The sequence below is a fragment of the Biomphalaria glabrata genome, chromosome 5 (assembly GCF_947242115.1).
Source record: "Biomphalaria glabrata chromosome 5, xgBioGlab47.1, whole genome shotgun sequence".
In the NCBI taxonomy this organism is placed as follows: domain Eukaryota; kingdom Metazoa; phylum Mollusca; class Gastropoda; family Planorbidae; genus Biomphalaria; species Biomphalaria glabrata.
The window spans coordinates 20,822,743-20,844,265 of record NC_074715.1 but is presented as its reverse complement, the minus strand read 5'-3'; the positions used below and the strand labels follow the sequence as shown (position 1 = coordinate 20,844,265).

Below are 21,523 nucleotides of genomic sequence, written 5' to 3'. Positions count from 1 at the left end.
GTTATATTTAAATATTTATAAAAAGTTATTTTGATTATCTCCAGAGTCTGTCATCTAATATAGCTATGGGCTATGCCTGCAGCTATTTCTCCCAGTATGAAGAGCAGGCCATCGGAGCCCAGTGGTATAACATTGGTGAGAGCCCAATGGTAGATGACACATTCAGCCTGAGAACATGTATTGGCATGATGTTCCTTGACTCTATCATCTACTTGATAATCACCTGGTACATTGAAGCTGTTTTCCCAGGTAGATACACAACACACAAAACAGCAAACATTTGTTGATGTTCAGAAGGATTAGAATTATAGCAATTACTTGTCATGCTAGGATGCAACCAATTTCCTGTTTCCTAGATGCCGTTCTACAGTCACTGCCATTTTTTAAATTTCCATTCTTAAACCTCAAGTCAATTGGTTAATATTGATTTAAATAAATTTTTACTAAAACAAAACAAAAATCTAAATAAAATAACACATTGATAACCATTTTACTTTCTACATTTTGTCTACAGGCCAATACGGTATCCCAAGAAAATGGTATTTTATTGTCCAAAAGTCATACTGGTGTGGGTTCAGTCAAAAAAATAATGCCCACAGAGTCGATGCTGAAATGTCCATTGATGACATTACCAGTAAGGAACACTATTTTTTATAAAAGGTTACAAGAATAAAAAAATAGCATTGAATTGAATTCTTAATGATTGAACTTTCAAAAGGTTTCTACACTCTTTCTATTATTTTACTGACTTTAACATTTCTTGTAAAAACAATTATTACAATATCATATACAGTTAATGCAAGGCATTATTTTGACATATTTTTGTAACCTGTTTCTAGTTTTTAAGTTTATTTAGTGGTCATTTCAAATGTTATGTCACACCTTTCAGATCACAGTGATAACTTTGAGAAAGATCCCACAGATAGAGCTGTAGGTGTGGCTGTGAAGAATCTACGTAAAATTTACAAAAAGGGTGACAAAGTGGCTGTTGATGGCTTGACCTTGAATTTTTATGAAGGTCAAATCACATCCTTCCTGGGTCATAATGGTGCAGGAAAAACTACAACAATGTGAGAATTTTAGTATTTTATTGTAAACTTTCAGAGAGAATGTATGATAATTTTCAGTTAGTCTTGTGTCTGTTATAATGTATCTGGTAGGTCTATATAGCAGTAAGTCTCATGTCTGATATAATGTATGTGGTAGGTCTATATAGCAGTAAGTCTAATGTCTGATATAATGATTGTGGTAGGTCTATGTACCAGTAAGTCTTATGTCTGATATAATGATTGTGGTAGGTCTATGTACCAGTAAGTCTTATGTCTGATATAATGATTGTGGTAGGTCTATGTACCAGTAAGTCTCATGTCTGATATAATGATTGTGGTAGGTCTATGTACCAGTAAGTCTTATGTCTGATATAATGATTGTGGTAGGTCTATATACCAGTAAGTCTTATGTCTGATATAATGATTGTGGTAGGTCTATTTACCAGTAAGTCTTATGTCTGATATAATGTATGTGGTAGGTCTATATACCAGTAAGTCTTATGTCTGATATAATGATTGTGGTAGGTCTATGTACCAGTAAGTCTTATGTCTGATATAATATATTTGACTTAACATAATTTGTGTTCATAGTATTGGGTGTTAAATTTTGTCTTTGACATAATAAATGTAATATGTATAGTTATGATTGTTTATCAAATGCTTGTCTGTAAGGAAATGACTTGATGAAAGTATTTCTCTGAAAGGTCCATATTGACTGGCTTGTTTCCTCCAACATCTGGAACTGCATACATCTATGGACGTGATATTCTGACTGACATGGATGAGATCCGGCATGGACTGGGCATGTGTCCACAGCATAATGTACTCTTTGACCTGTAAGTCTAGACTAGATTTTAAAACAGTAAGGAAAGACAAATTTAAATGATAAAGTATGAGATAAGCAGAAAGAGGGAATAAAAGACGGAGAGACGGAGAATAAGAAAAAAAGAAGTTCTAAGATAAAGAAAAAAATTATTTATTAGCATTGGTATGTTCTGAGTTTAAGATAGGTATTAAAATATTATTCAACATACATTTTTATTGTATTTTATGGAAAGATCACCTCATTACATTGTATCTGAATTAGTCTTTGGCCCTTAACACTCAACATTGTTGTACTGGAGTACTTACTAATTTTAAAGAAATACTGTGACTCATCCATGTCTTTAACAAATATATTTACTGTGATCTAGGCTAACTGTTGAAGAGCATATCTGGTTCTATGCTTGTCTTTAACAAATGTATTTACTGTGATCTAGGCTAACTGTTGAAGAACATATCTGGTTCTATGCCCGTCTCAAAGGAAGATCAGCAGAAGATGTCAACAAAGAAATTGATGAAATGATCCGTGATGTTGGGCTGCCTCACAAGAGGAAAGAAAAAGCAGAGAATTTGTCTGGTAAGCTAGAGAATTCAACCAATGTCCAATAACATGCTTCAACAAAGATTGAAAGTGAATTTTATGAACATTGAAAGGAAGCATACTTCAATGATAAAGTATGAGATAAACAGAAAGAGGAAATAAAAAATGGAGAGAAGGAGAATAAAAAAAAAAGTTCTAAGATAAAGACAAAAATATTTTCTATTTCTAAGGTGGCATGAAAAGAAAGTTATCTGTGGCTATAGCATTTGTTGGAGGATCTCGCACTGTAATCTTGGATGAGCCAACAGCTGGTGTGGATCCCTATGCTAGAAGAGCCATCTGGGAGCTCTTGCTCAAGTTTAGAAAAGGTTAGACATTTTTGGGGTTGCATTATTGGGTTAAAAATGAGTTTTTCTTCCTAATTAGATAAGGTACATCATTAATCACTGCAATTGGTGTTATACTGATTATTGACAAATCCGTTTTGAAGATTAGATCTAGTGTATTCTTTGTTCCCTCGTAAAGTAAGACAAATCACTGATTAAATAAAGGCAATCCACAAAATGAAATTAAAACACTTAAAAGAAATAAAATTAAAAACTATAATTAGATCTGAGAATTACAATATTTAATTCAAATGTAATACATTTATTAAGCCAGACAGAGATGAACAACTGTGAAACAATTATCATGTTTCTACTTTAATTCTCCACCTAGTGTTTACAAGTTTATTGTAACCAAGCTTTGTGACATAACATGAAATTTTCTTACCTGCTCTAAAAGAAGTTGATAATGTCTGGAATTTGACTATGTCAATTTAGTTAAAATTGTTACTGTAAACAAGGTTCAAGTTTAGACTTCTTAGAAGAGCTTGTGACAAACCTTATTCAAATTAAATATCTATACTAAATAAGCTGCTTATTGAATTTATAAGACCACAGTTTATTGCTGTGTAGATATTACACGTTTTTATCATTCTTGCTGAAATGAGCTATGTGTTAGTATTTAGTCATTAAGTGGGTATATCTGAGTCTCCCTTCATCCTCTCATGTTTTAGAAATGTTTACATTTCTCTAAACCTTTAGGTCGAACCATTATTCTGTCAACTCATCACATGGATGAAGCAGATGTGCTGGGGGACAGGATTGCAATCATATCTCAAGGGAAACTTTGCACTGTGGGCACAAGCCTTTTTCTAAAGAATAAATTTGGCAGTGGTTACTACCTCACACTTGTTCGCCAGGAACCCAATGGATCAATCACGGATGACTCTGCCTCTCTTAGCAGTAGACCATTGACAGCTTCCAGCATCAGGACTCTTATTGAAGTCGAGGTAAACTTTTACTTACTTAGAAATACTACTTTCATTTTGAGGTAGGAATATATATAGTTCGTCCATCGTGATTCGATGGTGACCATTTTTGTCATCCTTGGGTTTTGTGCCTCATTATGTGGCATGTTCGGCTGCATACTGGGCAGGTTATTCCAGCTGGAGCTAGTGTCATTGGCCTTTTCTTCTGCCATCACTGTTTTCTTGCCCTCTGCAATTTGTGCAAAAGTTTTCACAGTGTGATGTCATGATGCTCTGTCATGTGCTTCTGTCTCCCAGATGGCTGGGTCAATGCTGAAGGCTTTCAGAGAAGCTTGGAGGGTGTCCTTGAAGTGTTTACTTTGTCCATCTTTCCTTCCCTTACTTGGCCATATAAAAGTCATTTAGGGATGCAGCAGTCATCCATTCTGCAGATGTGGCCTGCCCATCGCTGCTGGGACTGTATCAGGATTGTGTGGATACTTTGCAGGCCCGCTCTTTGAGGTAGTAATATACCATCTATAAATGGAAGGCTTTTTTCCCATACAATGTGATCATTTTTTGTACATTAAGAAACAAAAATAGGCCTATCAACATGTTGTCTCAGTTGTTCTAGTCTGTGTTTAGTTAAGTATCTTAAAGAAAAAAGGTAATTTTTTGTATTCCTTTATCACTAAAACAAAAATAACAATTAATATAAAGTATTTCTGTAACTTGATCTCTGTGATTTCAAGATATTTTATATGACACACAAATCTGTAGAACAAAAAAAAATGGATATAAAGTCTAATTAGTTTGTAGAAAAAAAAGGTATGTTGCTCTTAACAACAGTCCATTAAAACATTTAAAAAAATTTGTCAACAAAATAACTAAACTTAATGTTATATTTTGTGTGAATATAATTTGTTATCTGTGTGGTTAGCTCAACAAAATCCAAATTCGTTGAATGGTATACTTGTTTTTTAGCCTATCACAGCTACACCAACACTAGCAGATTTCTATTTGGACAGGGTAGATAGTTTTTTTTTAAATAAATCTTTCAAAGCATTTTGTGTATAGAACTGTTAAAAGTAGCTTCTTATGAATCATATTTTCAAATATTTCTGGATTTTTTTTTTATGATTATGTATATTTGTGCTTTTATTAGTATATTGCCCCACACCTTTTATATTTTTATTTTTGATGTTACCTACATTCAGCACTTCTTAACAAAAAAAAGTAGCCTGTTTTTGCATATAATTTTCATTTAAGATAGTTTTATACCTTCATCATTTTAAAAGTATTTTTGTGGCCTATTTGTATAAATCACTATGTACTATCTATACTACATGAATGATTTTTATAGACCTTCATAAAGTACATGATTCCCTTTGTTGAAGGGTATTTGGATTGTTAATTTACTTCACAATGTACAGAATTGTATATTCTGTATTTTTCTTGAAGGTTGGGGGAGAAAGAAAGAGGTATCTGAGTGAATGTTAAATAAAAACATTCTTTTAAAGAGTACTCATGAACAAATAGGATCAATTAGTATTACCCATTAGCGGGTATAGCTAAAAAGATTCAATGAAGCTTATAGCTAGGATTAGGTATTTTAGATCAACAGATCAGTGTTTGAGGTGTGCTGGCACGTTCATCCAATTGGTACATCGGTCCCTACTTATATTTCCTAGGTTATTAAGTATAACATCTAGGTTTATAATTACACTAATGTATGCAAAATAAGACTTAACAAAGTCTCAGCTAAACATATATACAAATAGTTTATTTACAAAAAGTCAAAAAATGTATAAATTAAACTGGCTGTAAACTCACAGGCCTTCTCATAAAAAAAAATAAAACAAGATTACAAAGAGAGTTTGTGTTACACAAACTCAGAGGCGGCCCCCGTCGAAGTCGGATCCCTGTCGGATCTGCATATTCGCAAATATTGAAATAATATTCAAGAGGTGATTTAATTTTGATGTAAAATGTTTTACACGTTTCGGATGTTCCTTCAGAGTTGAAGATAATTACTTCCTAGTCCAAACCTCCCGCAGGACGACGGGGGATGGGAGCGGGCAGGGTTTGAACCCTGGGCCATCCATAAATCTGAACGACAGTCCAGCGCGCAAACCGCACGACCAGGCAGCCATCCGATGGTCAAAAGTAATAATGTTTCAAAGATTCATTTGCCGTAAATTTAAATTTAAATTTAATAAAAAAATAGTAGATTAGTTTTAGTATATTAAAACATTACAATATTGATCAAAACGTTTGGAAATGAAAATCTACACTTTTTTTTTACACTTTAAGTTTAGAAATTGAAATTCTACATCTTAATCTAGTCTATTTTAGTCTAAACTAGATCTAGAAATTCTAGATCTAGACTCTAAAATAATTTTAATTAGAATATAAATCCAGATCTAGATATACTGTAATAAAAATCTAGATCTAGTTTAAAAAATCTAGATTAGATCTAAATCAAGATATCATTCCTTTTTTAAACGCGAGTCACATAACGAGGCTTAATAAACATTACTATACCGAGTTCTTTTTTCATTTCATTTGAAGAATTAATTCCATATAACGTCAGAGGGGAAAAAAAAACACTACGTCACACGGCCTAGCTAGACTAAAAATCGCCTTCATCTATAAGAGCCATTTATCGAGTGTTCATAGACATTGGTGCACCGAGTGCGTTCTTTTAGCATTTCATTTAAAGAATTCATTCCATATGACGTCAAAGGAAAAAAAACACTACGTCACACGGCCTAGCTAGAATAAAAATCGCCTTCATCATTACGAGCCTTTTATCGAGTGTTCATAGACATTGGTGCACCGAGTGCGTTCTTTTAGCATTTCATTTAAAGAATTCATTCCATATGACGTCAAAGGAAAAAAAAACACTACGTCACAAGGCCTAGCTAGACTAAAAATCACCTTTATCAACACGAGCCATTTCTCGAGTGTTCATAGACATTGGTGCACTGAGTGCGTTCTTTTAGCATTTCATTTAAAGAATTCATTCCATGTGACGTCAAAGGAAAAAAAAACACTACGTCACACGGCTTAGTTAGACTAAAATATGTTTTCATTAATACAAGCAATTTTTTCGAGGGTTAATAGACATTGGTGCACCGAGTGCGTTCTTTTAACATTACATTTAAAGAGTCCATTCATATGACGTCAAAGAAAAAAAATTCCATTACCTCACAATAGGCTAGTACCGGTACCATAAAAAAAAATGTCTTTATTTACACGAGATATTTAACGAGGGTTCATAGACATTGGTGCACTGAGTTCTAATAGATATTATTTAAAAAGGATCAAAGCCACATTGTTTTTGCGTTTTGTCTGTCAGTCGGTCTGTCCGTTATCTTGATATAAAAAAAACAACTAAAAGTTATTAAAAATTGATTAACCTTTATTTTACGTTTCAAAACATCGCAATAATTTTTAGGTATGAACACAATTGAAAAGTTTATATAATAGATTGTTCCGGATGTTTGTATAAATAGTAAAAGAAAAAGAGAATTTCAGATAAATGTAATACCGTTAATTAAATTTTTTGGATGGTCTCGTATAAAAATTAGATGTACTACAGCCACGTGGAGAGATTTTCATACCTTACTTTGGTGTTTGGATTCTGTTTTCCTTAAAAATCGGAACATAATATTAACGATAATTAGATTTTTTAATGTTTTAGGTAGAAAGTTAAATGTACTGTAAGAGAGTAGTGAGTTAAAATATTTTTCATAAAAATCCGTAAAAACATTATTTCGTAAATGAGAAGATTATTTGTTTATTAATTAGAAGAGGGAGTTCAAACAATTATTTGGCGTTAGTAGATTTTTAAATTAATTCGGAAATTTCTGGCAACGATTTGTAAGAAACAAAATCCGGAACTTTCTTTATCGATTACAAAACTTCTATGTTATGTTTTACAAGAAAATTAAATGTCTAAAAAGTAATTTTCAGTAATCAATTCTAGTAAATTACTTTTTTTAAAAGCCTTATGCGATTTCAAACAATCATTAGGCATAATTCATGTTTTATAAAACAATATCCGGAACATTTTTACAATTAATGAAATATAAGTCAGTATAGAGATTATGATTTAGCATTAATATGCTATTTACATAAAAAACGGAACAACATATTATTGATAATGTGTTTTTGCAACGTTTAAGCATGGAAATTGAATGTAATATAAGTTAGAAGAGCAAACAAACATTTGTTGGCGTTGATTAGTTTTGCACAAAAAAATCCGGAACAATCAATTTTAGATACTTAAAACTATTGAGATGTTATGGGAGGAACATTAAAGGGTAAATCAGATTTTCAATAGCTTTTAGAGTTCTAGTTTTTTAAATCTAATCGTGACGGACAGACCAACCAACAGACAAAACGCACAAAAATAAGCTTCTTTTATTCGGATGTGGGCACTAAACAAAAAATAAATAAAATCTGATTTTTAAAAAAAGTTTAAGGAATTGGTTTAGCACCTGATCATGTTGCGACGTTACGCTACTGCACGAAAATCGCTGCATAAAAAGTCCATTTAAAAAAATGTGCGTGATATTTACATACAAAGTGCATTATTAGCCTTTATAAACAAACAGAAATGTTTTCTTTTAATTTTAGCAGCTAGTTGACCAGAAAAAACGTCTTTAACTATTATTTGTATTTGTTGTAAACATTTCCTGTACATTTTAAAAATATATTTGACTTAGTGATACTGAAAATACACAAAAATTGTCCATCTTTGTTAGCATATTGTAACATTGCCTCCCTTACATTTACGTAATTGTTTTAGAATTGGTGTATTTTTATGAAAAAATCGCTTGCATAATTAATTTTATAAATTAAACGGTTTGCTTTTAGAAAACCAAAAGTAGCCGTTGCACCTAAACTTTTCAAGCCGGATTTAATGATGAAATAATATTTTTCATATCTCTTCTAGTTTTCGAGATCTGAGTGTGACAGACGGACAGACGGACATTTTGCACAAACCTAATAGCGGCTTTTTCCCCTTACGGGGGCCGCTAAAAATTACACATTCAAAAATAGTATGGCACACCACCCTAGTCATATATTACAAATAAATACACAATCTATTGTCAAAATTGGGAAATCACACATCAGTGTAGAAAAAAAAACAACAAAGGTCACAGGCCTCAGGTCAACACAAGACCACTTTTGACCACTCTGGTGTCACAGGCTTCAGGCCAACACAGCCACTTTTAGCCAAAATAAGGTCTTGATGAACTATAAGCTTCAGGGAAACCCCATTATAGTCATCCATTCAGGACAGTCCATCTTGTGGTTCTAAACAAATTTGAATCCATCAGAGACAAGGCTAGAAAAATATGTCACGTTTGGGAGTACCCCAGGATGCATAACATAAGGGTTAAAATATACTGCCTGGAAATCATTTGAGGCTATATCTACTAATTAATCACAATATATAAAATACAATAATGATTAAAAATATACTTAGCCCAAAGATCTCCAGAGCAGGGCACACTTCTCCCAAAGTACCCCAAAACACACGACCAATAACTAACAGAAAAAGTTTATACAGTTCACAACATAGGTCCAGTGGTCAAGCTGGTAACTCAGGAGCAAGTGGCAACTAAATACACTTTACATAGCCTTATATAAACTTCTTAAGGGGAATCTTACCTGTCTTAACAATAGCTAAAAAATTATCAATTGTAAGTTTCAAACAGCGACCTCTTTCTCTCTACAAAGTATAAAGAGGACTTATGCACCTTATACCATCACATCAGTACAATTTCTTTTCCTTGTTTGATAACAAACAAAATAATCAATTACCAATACTTAATTAAATTATTAGTTGATTTTATTTGTTGATTTTTTTTTGTCAGGTAAAAGAAATAATTTAGAAAAATTTCAGCTTGCTCCAAGATGGGTGTAGGAGAAATAACTTGTATAAACTTCTTACCAGACAGACAGACAGAGCTGATATATGCTTTGTAAAAATGATCAAAAAGTATTAACTCACAAAAGTGGTTCAGTGAATCCCTCATTAAGCATCTGCTTCAGAAATTAGGTAACTTAAACTCTGCTGGCCCTTTAGTTTGAAAAGAGAAAAGTCATTATGTTTTAAATAAGTAACAGCTTAGTCCTTACTTGTTATTCACACCAGTTAAATTTATATTTCACATAATTCTAGCTTATGGCTATTCGCTGGTTCTGGTCTTCAATCGTGGGAACCATTTTTGATCTCCACAAGAAAAGTGCACTCACTGGAAGTAACGATGGTAAAATGCAGCCATCTGGCAATAATGTCAACAAATTTGCTCCCACTGGACGTAGCATTGATAAACTTACATCTTCTAGAATTTATGTTCCAAAAGTGTCATCGACTAAAAGTAATATTTACAAAATGGTGTCAGCTGGAAGAAATCTTAAATCCGCTTTTACTAAAAGCAAAACGTTTGCAGTAACTGACATTGTGGAATGTTTTCTTTCATTTTGTTCCTTTTCACATCAGAAAATTTGCAATTTTTATTCCTTTATTTTATTCATTTAATTTTGACAGTTTTCTTTATGGTCATTATAATTTCTTTTTGCTGTAAGAAATATTTAAAATGATTTTTTTGTTTTTGTTTTTGAGTGTTAAGATTTTGATTTGTAAGTAAGTTTGACTATATTGTATTTAGCTTTCACTAAAGTACATTTAAAAGATCTTCAACTGAAGTAAAGAACATGACTATATAAATTAGTAACCTAAATCATCCAATTCACTTTTCTACCAAAAAAAAGGTTCAATTTAATCTTACATATTGAGTTCAACTTGAGTTTACACCAGAGAAAGTAATTAAACAAACTCACATGTAATACTTGTTTAATTTTGTAGAAATTGACATATATAGAATCATTAATGTTAATAAGCCTTCCTTTGTTTTTTTGGACATAATTCAAAACTTGTTATATTGAATTTCATGGGATAGCTCAATTTGTTTGATATATCTAACTTTGATATAAATAAATGCTTTTTGAAATCTAAAGATAGCCAAAATTTATATAAGAAAGATGATGTGTCATAATACTGAAACATTGTTCATATTTGAACATTAGCCTGCATTCACTGATGAAGATGAAGGCTATGATGAGAAGAATACAGTGGACTCCAATAGTGATGATGGAGTTGTGCCACTTCCACTGCCAAAAACTAGAACCATGGTTTCAGGTAGGACCTAGCCCTCTAAAATATAGATTTGAATATCTCATTGTCATTTTTTTGTTTCATTTGTTGACAATAGAAACAGTCCATGCATATTTAATGTTTGTTTTGTGATCAAAGAGAACATAAGTCTAGATAATGTGTTTAAACTGTTTGTACTGAATGCTTACATAACATGCTGTAACACACTGTATGGGAGAATTAAATGATTCCTAGTAGCCAATGGATTGGGAAAAGGGAAAAGGGGGGGTGGGGGTAATCTCTGTTTTAAATCTGGAAGCTGGGATGGGATGACTTGGGCCTTGTAAAAGTCAAATTATAAATAATAATATTTTACTTCTTTAAATTCTGAGCCTGAAAATTAAGGCATTTAAGGATTTCTGCATCATTTTGGTCAAGATCTTTTGGATTGTTTTTGATGACTGAAAAAACTTAGTTACAAGCACAAATCTAAGTAGTAGAAGTAGCCCATGCTTGAGTTCCTATAAATTCTTGAGTTCATATGACTCTAAAAAAAGAAACAACAACAACAAAAAAAAAAAAAACAAGATAACTCTAAATAGGCAAAGGGCCACAACCAAACTGCTTAACAGACTCTATAATTTTTAGCTTTTTTTTTTTATTTCTGCCCATATCTTCCCTGCAGCCTTGACATTGAATGTGTTGTTCTTACGAATTGAAGAAATTGATTGCTACATTTATAATCTATTATAATGAATATAACTTACTGTTCCCTGGTTTGTATGTGCTTTCTTTACTCTTCTAGGTTTCAGCCTGCCTCGTCTGACTTCATTTATTCAAAAGATAGTTCCAGGGGCAGTCCTGGTGGAGGATAACAGTATGGAGGTGTGCTACAGGCTCCCAGAGAATGACGGACATGCCAGAAGATTTCAGGATTTGTTTTCTGCCCTAGAGACGTCTTACAAGACATTAGGAATTTCCAGCTATGGGATATCTGACACCAGTCTTGAAGAAGTACTTTTGTTTTCTTTCTCAAAGTAACTTAACTTTTGCAGGATTGGTGGTGCCTCAGTGTTGAATACAATATCCTTGAGTTTAATAACTTCAAACTCAATTTAACAAAATAATTATTCCATTTATGAGCAATATTTCTATAAACATAAATCACTTGTACAAATCATATAGATAGTAGAATTACTTGATTCACAAATAATATTAATGATAAAAAATAATCACAGTAAATAATTACTCATCCAAATACTGACAATCAATAACTACTGACCAATGGCTGATGACCAAAGACCCTGATATCTAGCCTTGTTTTACTTTTATAGTCTCCCAAAAGACTTTTCCAAATTGTTACATAATTCTTGATCCTTTCTACAAAGCTTTTATCTCTGGCTTCCTGTTTACATAAATATATTTTTCAAGTACTGTTTTGGTCTGACACAAAACAAAAAATTTTGGCCCACATTCTGATCAGGTTTCTAAACACAGTGACCTCTTAATCTGGTCAGTTCAAATATATTTACTTAGCCGTGACGTATGGTTGAAAATGAAAAAAAAAAAAATCTTAAGTATAGTATCTGGCTATTATTTAGTATTGTCTGAATTTCATCAGTTAGATTTTCAATATTTCTTGAATATAGATCTGATGTTTAATGATTTGCCAGGTTTAGTAAGTATTCTTAAGAAAATATCAGTTTTCTAGCTTTAGTCATTTTTTTATTTTATGAAAATGTTTTTATATTTAGGTTTTTCTGAAAGTGGCTGAAGAGAACTCACCAGACAATGAAACTGAAACTCTGCAGTCTAAACTGAAAGATGACAGTGAGTAGCTTGTACATGTGACTTCCAGACTAACAAAGCAACAGCAATCAATAATATAGACTTAATAAAAAGTTGATTGAAAAAAAAAAAGGAAATAAAGATTTGCTGTTTTAAATGCTTTGCAGTATAATAGATATTTCAAGTTGAATTTTTAATTCACTTGAGTATACCATCTGTTGTAATATATTATATTATGTGGATTACTTGTCCTCACATAAGACAGCTTGACTTTAAAAGACCAAATCCAAGAATAAAAATTGTAAGAAATGAGAATTATCTGCTGGATAGTATAACAATATTGAACTTACAAATAGATTTATAAAGCTTAACTAAGGAATGGAAATTAAATGAATCATCTGAATCTGTTATTTAGTCCCACTGACTCGACTCTCCTTTCTACTAGATTGTATCACTTTTTTTTTTGCCCAGCACAGTGCCGAATACTTTAAATCTAGAAAGGAAATATTCACTCTCAAGTGCCTGATGTCATACGTTTTTTTCCCCACTTCTTATTTCTATAGAACAAGTTCAGTAGTGGATTAGTTCCCATAACTTCTGCCCTGCTCTGTGATAGATAGGGTAATGGCAATGTCTTAGATTCTTCATGATAGAAATAAACTACTCATAAAACTCACTAAGATACTTCTGCCCTGCTCTGTGATAGATAGGGTAATGGCAATGTCTTAGATTCTTCATGATAGAAATAAACTACTCATAAAACTCACTAAGATATTTAGACATTATTTCTCTGCATTAGAAATACATGCATAACATTGAAAGTGACTGATAAAGTTGAATAAAATGTGTATACTTTGTTACATCTAACAGCTGGACGGTATCCTACCAGGTCACCCAGACACAGCCTTAGAGGAAACCAAACCAGTTTGTTTAAGCTCAGTTACAAAAACCGTGTCAACTCTTCAGAGCATCTGACTGCTGATACTGATGATGCAGGTAGATTATTTCATACTCATTGATTTTATCAAAAAAAGTATATTGCAAAATCAATATAGATCTTATGGATCTTTTTTTCCTAAGTCAATTTGTCTTTCAACAGCAGGGCATTTAATAGCCATAGATTTGACTATCATTACTATTTCAAAGAAAGTTATAAAACAAAAGTTTATTACAGTTATTTAAAATGTTATCATGATCTGCTGTTTGATAACTTTTTTTTTTTAACTTAATTATTTCTACCTATTCCTCTGGAAATAACTGAAGTAGGCCAGCTATTCTTACATTATGACAACTTCTCTCAACATCCCTATAGTATGTAGTAGAGAGTATATTTCAAACTCAATTCCTTTGGCCCTTCAGTGTATCTTGAGACATCACTCCTGACCCTTTCTAAAGGGTCACTATTCCCCACTGTCCTCTGGGTTTTGACAACAAAAAAAATTGGCCAGTTAATGCTCTAATATCCTCCTTCCATATTCTCTTCTGCTTTTTACAGAGAATAACAACAGCTATTATTTCTTCTTACGTAATATTCTTATTGATTATTCTGTGCATCAAAAGCAAGGAAGATTTATGGTAACATTTTCTGTTTCACCTGTTTCTTTCACTCTGTTGTTTTTTTAATAACATTTTGATGTTTTGTGTTTAGTCACAAACCATTTGAATCTTACACCTTAGGAATAATTCTAAAAAAAAAACCCAACATTTTAAATACTTAACAAAAAAACACCAAAGCTTATACGAAATGTAATAGTATCAATTAGTTTGGATCAGTCTATAATTAAATTTGTAATAGATTTTTACCAATTGTTTTTGTTTAGCGTTATTTTGTACTTTTAGATTTCTCAATACGCTATGATCCTATCAATTATCCAGAACAGTTAAGAAAACAGGTTAGGGGTTAGGGAAGAAAGAAAGGGATATCTTTGTGAATTTTACTGTAATTGGTTTTTAAAAGCATTGACAAAAAGGGGGGAACGGCCTGAATTTGAACTCATGACTCACATCTCTTCAAGCTGACATAATAACCACTCCGCTAGTGAGGTGCTTATGACTATAGAAGATTGTATAGTTATGTATTGTTTGTTTCCAACTTACTTAAAAGTGGCAACCTATAAAGGCGACTAATTCAGCTTTTACCACCACATCAGTCAATTACAATTTCTTTCCCTTGTTCTAGATACCAAACAAAGTAATTAATTATCAATAGTTAATTAACTAATTTGTTATTTTTTAAATTGATTCTTGTGTTGTCACGTAAAGGAAATAATTGTCAAAATTTCAACCTGATCTGAGATTGGGTATTGAAGAAATAACATCTGCAAACCTTTTATCAAACAGACAGATCGAGTTGATATAAGCTTTGTAAATAGCACAACAAACTATAAAAATATTGTGACTTAAACCTAATCATACAGATGTAGCACTGATGGAGCTATCACTTTGGGAAATAAAAAATTAGCTCAAATTAAATGTCTTCTGTCAATCAATATATTGAGCTGTTCTATTCTGAATACACAGATATGTGCCTAACAAATATCTAGTTATTATTTATGTTAAAGCTTTGTCAAATCTTGATCCTGCCATCATGCTCAATTTCTTTATGTTGAACTTCATGCCAACAATATATGTATTGAAATAGTTCAGCACGCATATTTCAAAGTTCATTTCATTATTACCAGCAAACTCAGGGTGGATCTTGTTAATACAATAAACAGTTAGTTCTTTAAAATTATGTTTAAGAAAAGTTATAGAGAAATTTGTGTGTATTTTTAATGACCTTAAAGTTTTTGTTGTTTGTTTTTTTTTATATACATATTCATTGTTTACTATTACACTTACAATAATAATTTTCTAGAACAAAGTAGGATGTATATTTGATTTGTTGATTTAGTCATTAAACAATGTTTTCATTCACTTTAAACTTAGCATTACATAAATTTTTTAGAAGAATAAAGAAAAAGAAAGATTGAGCTTTACATTTGTATATCTAGGATTGATTATTGTAAATCTTGAAGAGCTTGGATGAAATTTCTATACCAATATAATTGATAAATGATTTTAATTTTAAAAAGTATTTCCCCCTGTGTTCATAAAATTCAGCTTTGACTATTTAAGTAGTGTTTGTTGATATTGCATATTTTTAGTTTATATTAGAACATCAGTTATGTTGTATCTCCTGTCTTTTTAATTTTTATTCCTATAAAGAGTAAAGATTTTATAAGAAGTTCTTGAACTTTTGTTTTGCAATTTATTTTCTGAATGGACATGACATTCTGTGAATAATGCTTAAGAATTGGATTTCTTTTTTTACATTGCTTTAATAGTTACAATATTTCAAGATTAATAAATTTTAATTTTTAAATAGTTGCTTAGTTGTTGTTTTTTTAATTCAAAACCCAAAAATTGTAGAACACTTCATTGTAGTTATACAACAGATTTTTTGGTCAAATTTTTGAAAATATCATTAATGTACACAATAGAAAGGGCAAAAAATTGGATTCTTATAAATTTTGTTAGCTCAAATGTAATTTCTAAATGCAGAATGGTGATGCCTGCTGTTATATTTTTACTATCGATATCCATGTTTCAGACTCCGTCACTTCTGAAAACCCTGATCCAGCAGTAGAAGTGAATTTCAGTGGAGCTGGTAAGGTACAAGTGACAGGCAGGAAGCTGGTGGCTAGACAGATGATGGCTATGTTTCTGAAAAGGTTTCATCATGTCAGACGAAGCAAAAAAGGTTTTATCAGTGAAGTGAGTTGACCTAGTTTAAGAGTATCAAGATTTTTTTAAAGAATAAATTACTTGAACAAGATAATCTAGTTATAGGGTAGTGACTAGTTTGATAACATTAACTTCAAAACTTATTGGTGAAATATGTTTATAACTCCTCTACTTGACCAGTGAAATATGTTTATAACTCCTCTACTTGACCAGTAAAATATGTTTTTAACTCCTCTACTTGACCAGTGAAATATGTTTGTAACTCCTCTACTTGACCAGTGAAATATGTTTCTAACTCCTCTACTTGACCAGTAAAATATGTTTCTAACTCCTCTACTTGACCAGTGAAATATGTTTGTAACTCCTCTACTTGACCACTGAAATATGTTTGTAACTCCTCTACTTGACCAGTGAAATATGTTTGTAACTCCTCTACTTGACCACTGAAATATGTTTCTAACTCTTTTAATTGACCACTGAAATATGTTTCTAACGCCTCTACTTGACCAGTGAAATATGTTTCTAACTCTTTTAATTGACCAGTGAAATATGTTTCTAACTCCTCTACTTGACCAGTGAAATATGTTTCTAACTCCTCTACTTGACCACTGAAATATGTTTCTAACTCCTCTACTTGATTATCATTACAAATTAAATCATCAACCTAAATATCAGGAAATAATATGCACAATAAAAGTTTATAAAAATCTCAAAAGAATCTATTTTCATTTTACTTTTCAGATTCTATTGCCAGCAGGCTTTGTGTGTCTGGCTATGGTGTTTTCTCTTATATTGCCTCCCTTCTCTGAAGAACCTGCCCTTGAACTTCAACCTTGGATGTATGAACCAACCAAAGGAGATAACTTTCTTTATATGTTTTACAGGTATTTATTTTAAAACCAAATATTTAGTTAAGTCTGGTGAAGTAGTTAGACACATGTCTGAGAGATTTTCAATTAACTCCACTCTGCTAGATTGGCAGAATCATGTAAGAGTTAACCAGATGAGTATAACGTGACTTAACTGATTTTGATGACTGTTATTATCTTTTTTTTTTAATAGTATAGTGTTCCAGATATATACTTACACTTAGTTAAATCTCCATATCAGCAAGTTATATTAGTGTCTAAAGCAATTGACTAAAGTTGGACATTCTGAAAGAATGTATTTGAGAGTTTAATTACAGTCTCAGATGGTAGTAAGAAGGTATAATGTAATAGCTTCAGATAGTCAAGTAAAATATGAAAAGCACCATCTCGGAACAACTTCACAGACCAATCCAGATTTTGTACTTCTAATGGTTAATGGACAGCAGCTCCTGGCTTCTCAGACCTGTGACAAAAATAGCAGCACAAACTTTTATAACACAAAGCAAATCTTTAAATCTATCACCAGCTTTTGACATGTTGCTTCATCTGATGACTACATCTACCTAACCTTATTTAATTTTAGAATATTTTGTTCAACTCATTTGACTGTAGAAAGGTTTCACAGAAGGATTGTCTTTTTCTCTCTTTCTATCAATAAATATTTAGAAAATACATTTATAAATGTATATCATCTGTCTTTCTAATAACTTTTTCAGCAATGAAAACTCCAGCAACCCACTAGCCCATGACCTTGAACACAACCTGCTACATGAACCTTTCTATGGAACTCGATGTATGAACAAGTCTGTATATGAAATAGAGTAAGTCAAAGATTTCATTGTGATGAAGAAGATTACTTAAACAAAACTTTCCTACAAACAAAACTTTCATACATGTGCCATCACATCTTGTTATTTGGTGTAGGGTAACACTTTGATCAAATTAAGTAATCACATTTCACTTTTCTAGTTTTTGTTTAATATTTTTATATAATTATTAAATCTCAGTAATTGTTTAATAGTATAACATTGAGCCAAAGTTTCTTTCTTTAAGCTACTATGCTTATTTTCTATAGAAAACTTTGTCACTTGTCTTAGGTCTACTAATTCTTTGGTGTCCCGCAAGTGCTGAGATGTTTCCTGCATTTCCTGATAGTCTCTACCATTTTGAGGCCTTATAATATCTTTGCATTATCTTTCTATTGCTTGTTGCCTTCTTAGTAGCACTATTTTCTATATTTTCTATTTAAGCCCTCACATTTTTGTGAAATCATTAGTATCATGACTTACAGTGGTCACCCAAATCTTCATAAGGTCTTTTGAGCCTTATCATGGAATTGCAGAGTTACCTAACTTTATGATTCATCTTATCTCCATAGATTGAATTTTGTCTAAATATGCTTTTTATCTCTAGGATTAGCATACATCATGCAGTAATATAGCCATAGAACTATTATTCATTTGCCACATTGATATTGTAATTATGTAACTATGTCATTTTGTGACCATGTAATTACATTGATCTTGGAATTATGTAGCCATGTCATTTTGTGGCTATGTAATTATGTGGCCATATAAAAATGTGATTTAATAACTTATTTTACTGTTGTTGTTTTTTTATGGCAATTTTTTGTTTTTTACAACTTTAGATTTTTCAGATGTTTGGTTGCATTATTAAGTTTAAAAAAAATAAATTTGTTATTATCTTCCCAGTGGTAAATCTTGCCTAGCACCATTTCCACTGACCTGGACACCTGGTAAAAACCCAGAACACACAAAACCTCCAGAATGTTCCTGTAGCTCAGGCTTCTTAAGATGTCCTGAAGGTAAGTCTACTGCCTATGTAGTTTATTTCATCCATTATCTCCTATATCTTGATCATCGATAGGTTATTAGAATGTAGAGTTCATATCATTATACATATCTTAAGAACATATTACTAAACCCTCATAGATTTGTGATCAATTATATAATATATGCATTTATATTGGATGAAGCCTCTTGCTTAATTGTTATAAACATTTTGGTTGATGTTAATAGAAATAGCTCAGCATTTTGAAACGAACAATTTTACCATAGTTCAATCTCCTCACTCCACACTGTGTTCTTGTGTTCATAGCCATACATAGCCAAGTCCTTTTTTTTGTTAACACTAAAAGAGGATATTTTTCTTAAAAATCATTAACGTTGCCCTTTTGTTTGCTGATTTAATCAGTATATGCAGTAAAATGTATCTATCAAAGGTAGTAAAAAGTATTTTAAAGTATGCACTATTTCAACGTTCTCTCCAGCTACAGAAACAATTTCATTTTCCCTTTTTTTCCCCCTTCAAAAATCATTCTCATTTCTTTGGGGTTTTTTTTACATTTAGTATTTGTTTACTCCCTCCCCCCCCCCCTCCCCCACATACACATATAAACATTTTATAATCCTAATTTATTTGTCAGTGCTGGTTGATTTCATGAGTTAGGTTTGTTTTTTTTATTTCAGGAGCAGCAGGTTCAGAACCAGCTAAAATGAATCTATGGACAAACGACAGACTGTACAATGCAACAGGAAAAGATCTTTCAGATTGGTTATTGAAAACTGACAGCCTTTATCAGAAAAGAAGGTTTGATGTCACAATACTTGTTTTTTTGCTACTTAAATTAAAAACAAATGATATTAACTCTACTTGTGACTCATTATAAAGGGAGTAAATAAATTGCAGCATATATAAGAGGGCAATAACAAGTAAATTATTCAATATTCTTCACCTTTGCCTTTTTAGAGTGACCATTTCATTGTTATAGAAAATTCTAATTCTTTACAAACCTTGTTCTACCTAAAAAATCCAATTAAAATCAAGGGCCTGTTATTTAGGAAGCTGATGCAATGAATATATTATTCAGACAAAAAATGTAATATTTCATATTGAGTTGTAAACATGTTCTCCATTATTTCTGTTGATCACAAAGGTATGGTGGCTACAGTTTTAGTGAGAAATCAAGCATCTCTAGGCTAGATGCTAATCAGATATCTGCCTCATTGGACCGCCTGATACGAGCAGCAAACAATAACAAGTCTATATTCTCTGGAGCCATTCCTCTAATGAAAGATTTGGAAAATGGACTTAAGTTTGCCCTGTCTCCCTATAATCTCAAGGTTGGTCAATTCATCAGTTGGACATGGTCTTTGTAATAGTATTAGTAGAAGTCTATGAAATAAATGGAATTGTAGTGGCATTTCTGCTAATTTTTGTTCATATTGTTTCATTGATAAATTTGAGCTTACTTTAATAATAACGATGTTTTTGTATGATATTTTGTATCACTTATTTAATCTGATCAGATGTTTGTTTGATATTCTGTAGAAATTTTAGTGATATATGATCATTTTCTAGAAGTTTAACTGATATTTTTCTGATCTGTTATCTTTTTGACTTGATCCTTCTCTGATATTGACAATTTTATCAACAGGTATGGTTCAATAACAAGGGCTGGACTGCATCTGTATCCTACATGAATGCTTTGAACAACCTCTTGTTAAGGACACTGTTGCCTTCAGATAAGAGTTCACAGAACTACGGCATCGTCACAATCAACCATCCAATGAACTTAACTAAAGAACAACTGAATGAAGAAACATTGTAAGTCAGATTTCCCTTATCCTAAGATATGCATACATATTGGAAATGTGTTATGATAAGCTTGGATGTAGAATTAAAACTAGAAATTTCTTACAAAAGCACCACCACCAGGAAAAGCTCACTCATGAAACATGTGCATTGCCATAACTGCAAATAACTATAAGAAATTTAAGCAAATTCAAAGCATGTTATAAGTGAAGTCTACTAATTTGAAAGCCTTACAAATTTTGAAATGATTTTCGGTAAAAATTCTAGTAGTGATTTACAAAGATAATGCTTAATGTTATGTTTTAATCAAGCTTTCACCTTTCATTTAGTCTGGTACAGTAATGTACCAGGAATTACCTATGGTAGTGTTTCCCAAACTTTTGACCTATGTGTAATCCCATTTAATATTTTTGTAATGCGAAGTAACCCCCCCCCCCATTTTAATTTATTAAGAGAACATAATAAATGGGCACTTTAAAAATCAGCATAGTTAATGAGGTGCAACACATACCCCCTCCAAAGTCTTCCCATACCCCTATGTGGCCTCTGATCATATTAAACAGCGAGCCTGAGCCCGAGTATCTGTATTGCATTTATGGTGTGAGCCAACCCAGTAATAGTCATGTAAATCTAGGAACATTCATACAG

General features: G+C 31.9%; 1 protein-coding gene across 9 annotated transcripts in view; it reads left to right on the top strand.

Moving 5' to 3' along the window:
- Positions 1 to 21,523, top strand: part of LOC106070643 (phospholipid-transporting ATPase ABCA1-like) — a 76,162-nt gene that overhangs the window by 41,240 nt on the left and 13,399 nt on the right. For 6 of the 9 annotated variants that reach the window (XM_056028305.1, XM_056028302.1, XM_056028303.1 and 3 more), the window contains 20 exons: positions 45 to 249; positions 515 to 634; positions 890 to 1,070; positions 1,754 to 1,885; positions 2,309 to 2,448; positions 2,643 to 2,780; positions 3,498 to 3,745; positions 9,903 to 10,172; positions 10,811 to 10,922; positions 11,683 to 11,891; positions 12,632 to 12,707; positions 13,536 to 13,661; positions 14,226 to 14,240; positions 16,258 to 16,421; positions 17,133 to 17,275; positions 17,977 to 18,081; positions 18,973 to 19,085; positions 19,750 to 19,870; positions 20,217 to 20,403; positions 20,718 to 20,887. In XM_056028305.1, coding sequence (XP_055884280.1) covers positions 45 to 249; positions 515 to 634; positions 890 to 1,070; positions 1,754 to 1,885; positions 2,309 to 2,448; positions 2,643 to 2,780; positions 3,498 to 3,745; positions 9,903 to 10,172; positions 10,811 to 10,922; positions 11,683 to 11,891; positions 12,632 to 12,707; positions 13,536 to 13,661; positions 14,226 to 14,240; positions 16,258 to 16,421; positions 17,133 to 17,275; positions 17,977 to 18,081; positions 18,973 to 19,085; positions 19,750 to 19,870; positions 20,217 to 20,403; positions 20,718 to 20,887 — 2,975 coding nt within the window. Of the gene's footprint in view, positions 1 to 44; positions 250 to 514; positions 635 to 889; positions 1,071 to 1,753; positions 1,886 to 2,308; positions 2,449 to 2,642; positions 2,781 to 3,497; positions 3,746 to 4,687; positions 4,733 to 9,902; positions 10,173 to 10,810; positions 10,923 to 11,682; positions 11,892 to 12,631; positions 12,708 to 13,535; positions 13,662 to 14,225; positions 14,241 to 16,257; positions 16,422 to 17,132; positions 17,276 to 17,976; positions 18,082 to 18,972; positions 19,086 to 19,749; positions 19,871 to 20,216; positions 20,404 to 20,717; positions 20,888 to 21,523 lie in introns of all 9 variants that reach the window. The other 3 variants (XM_056028309.1, XM_056028310.1, XM_056028307.1) reach the window with 3 other exon arrangements.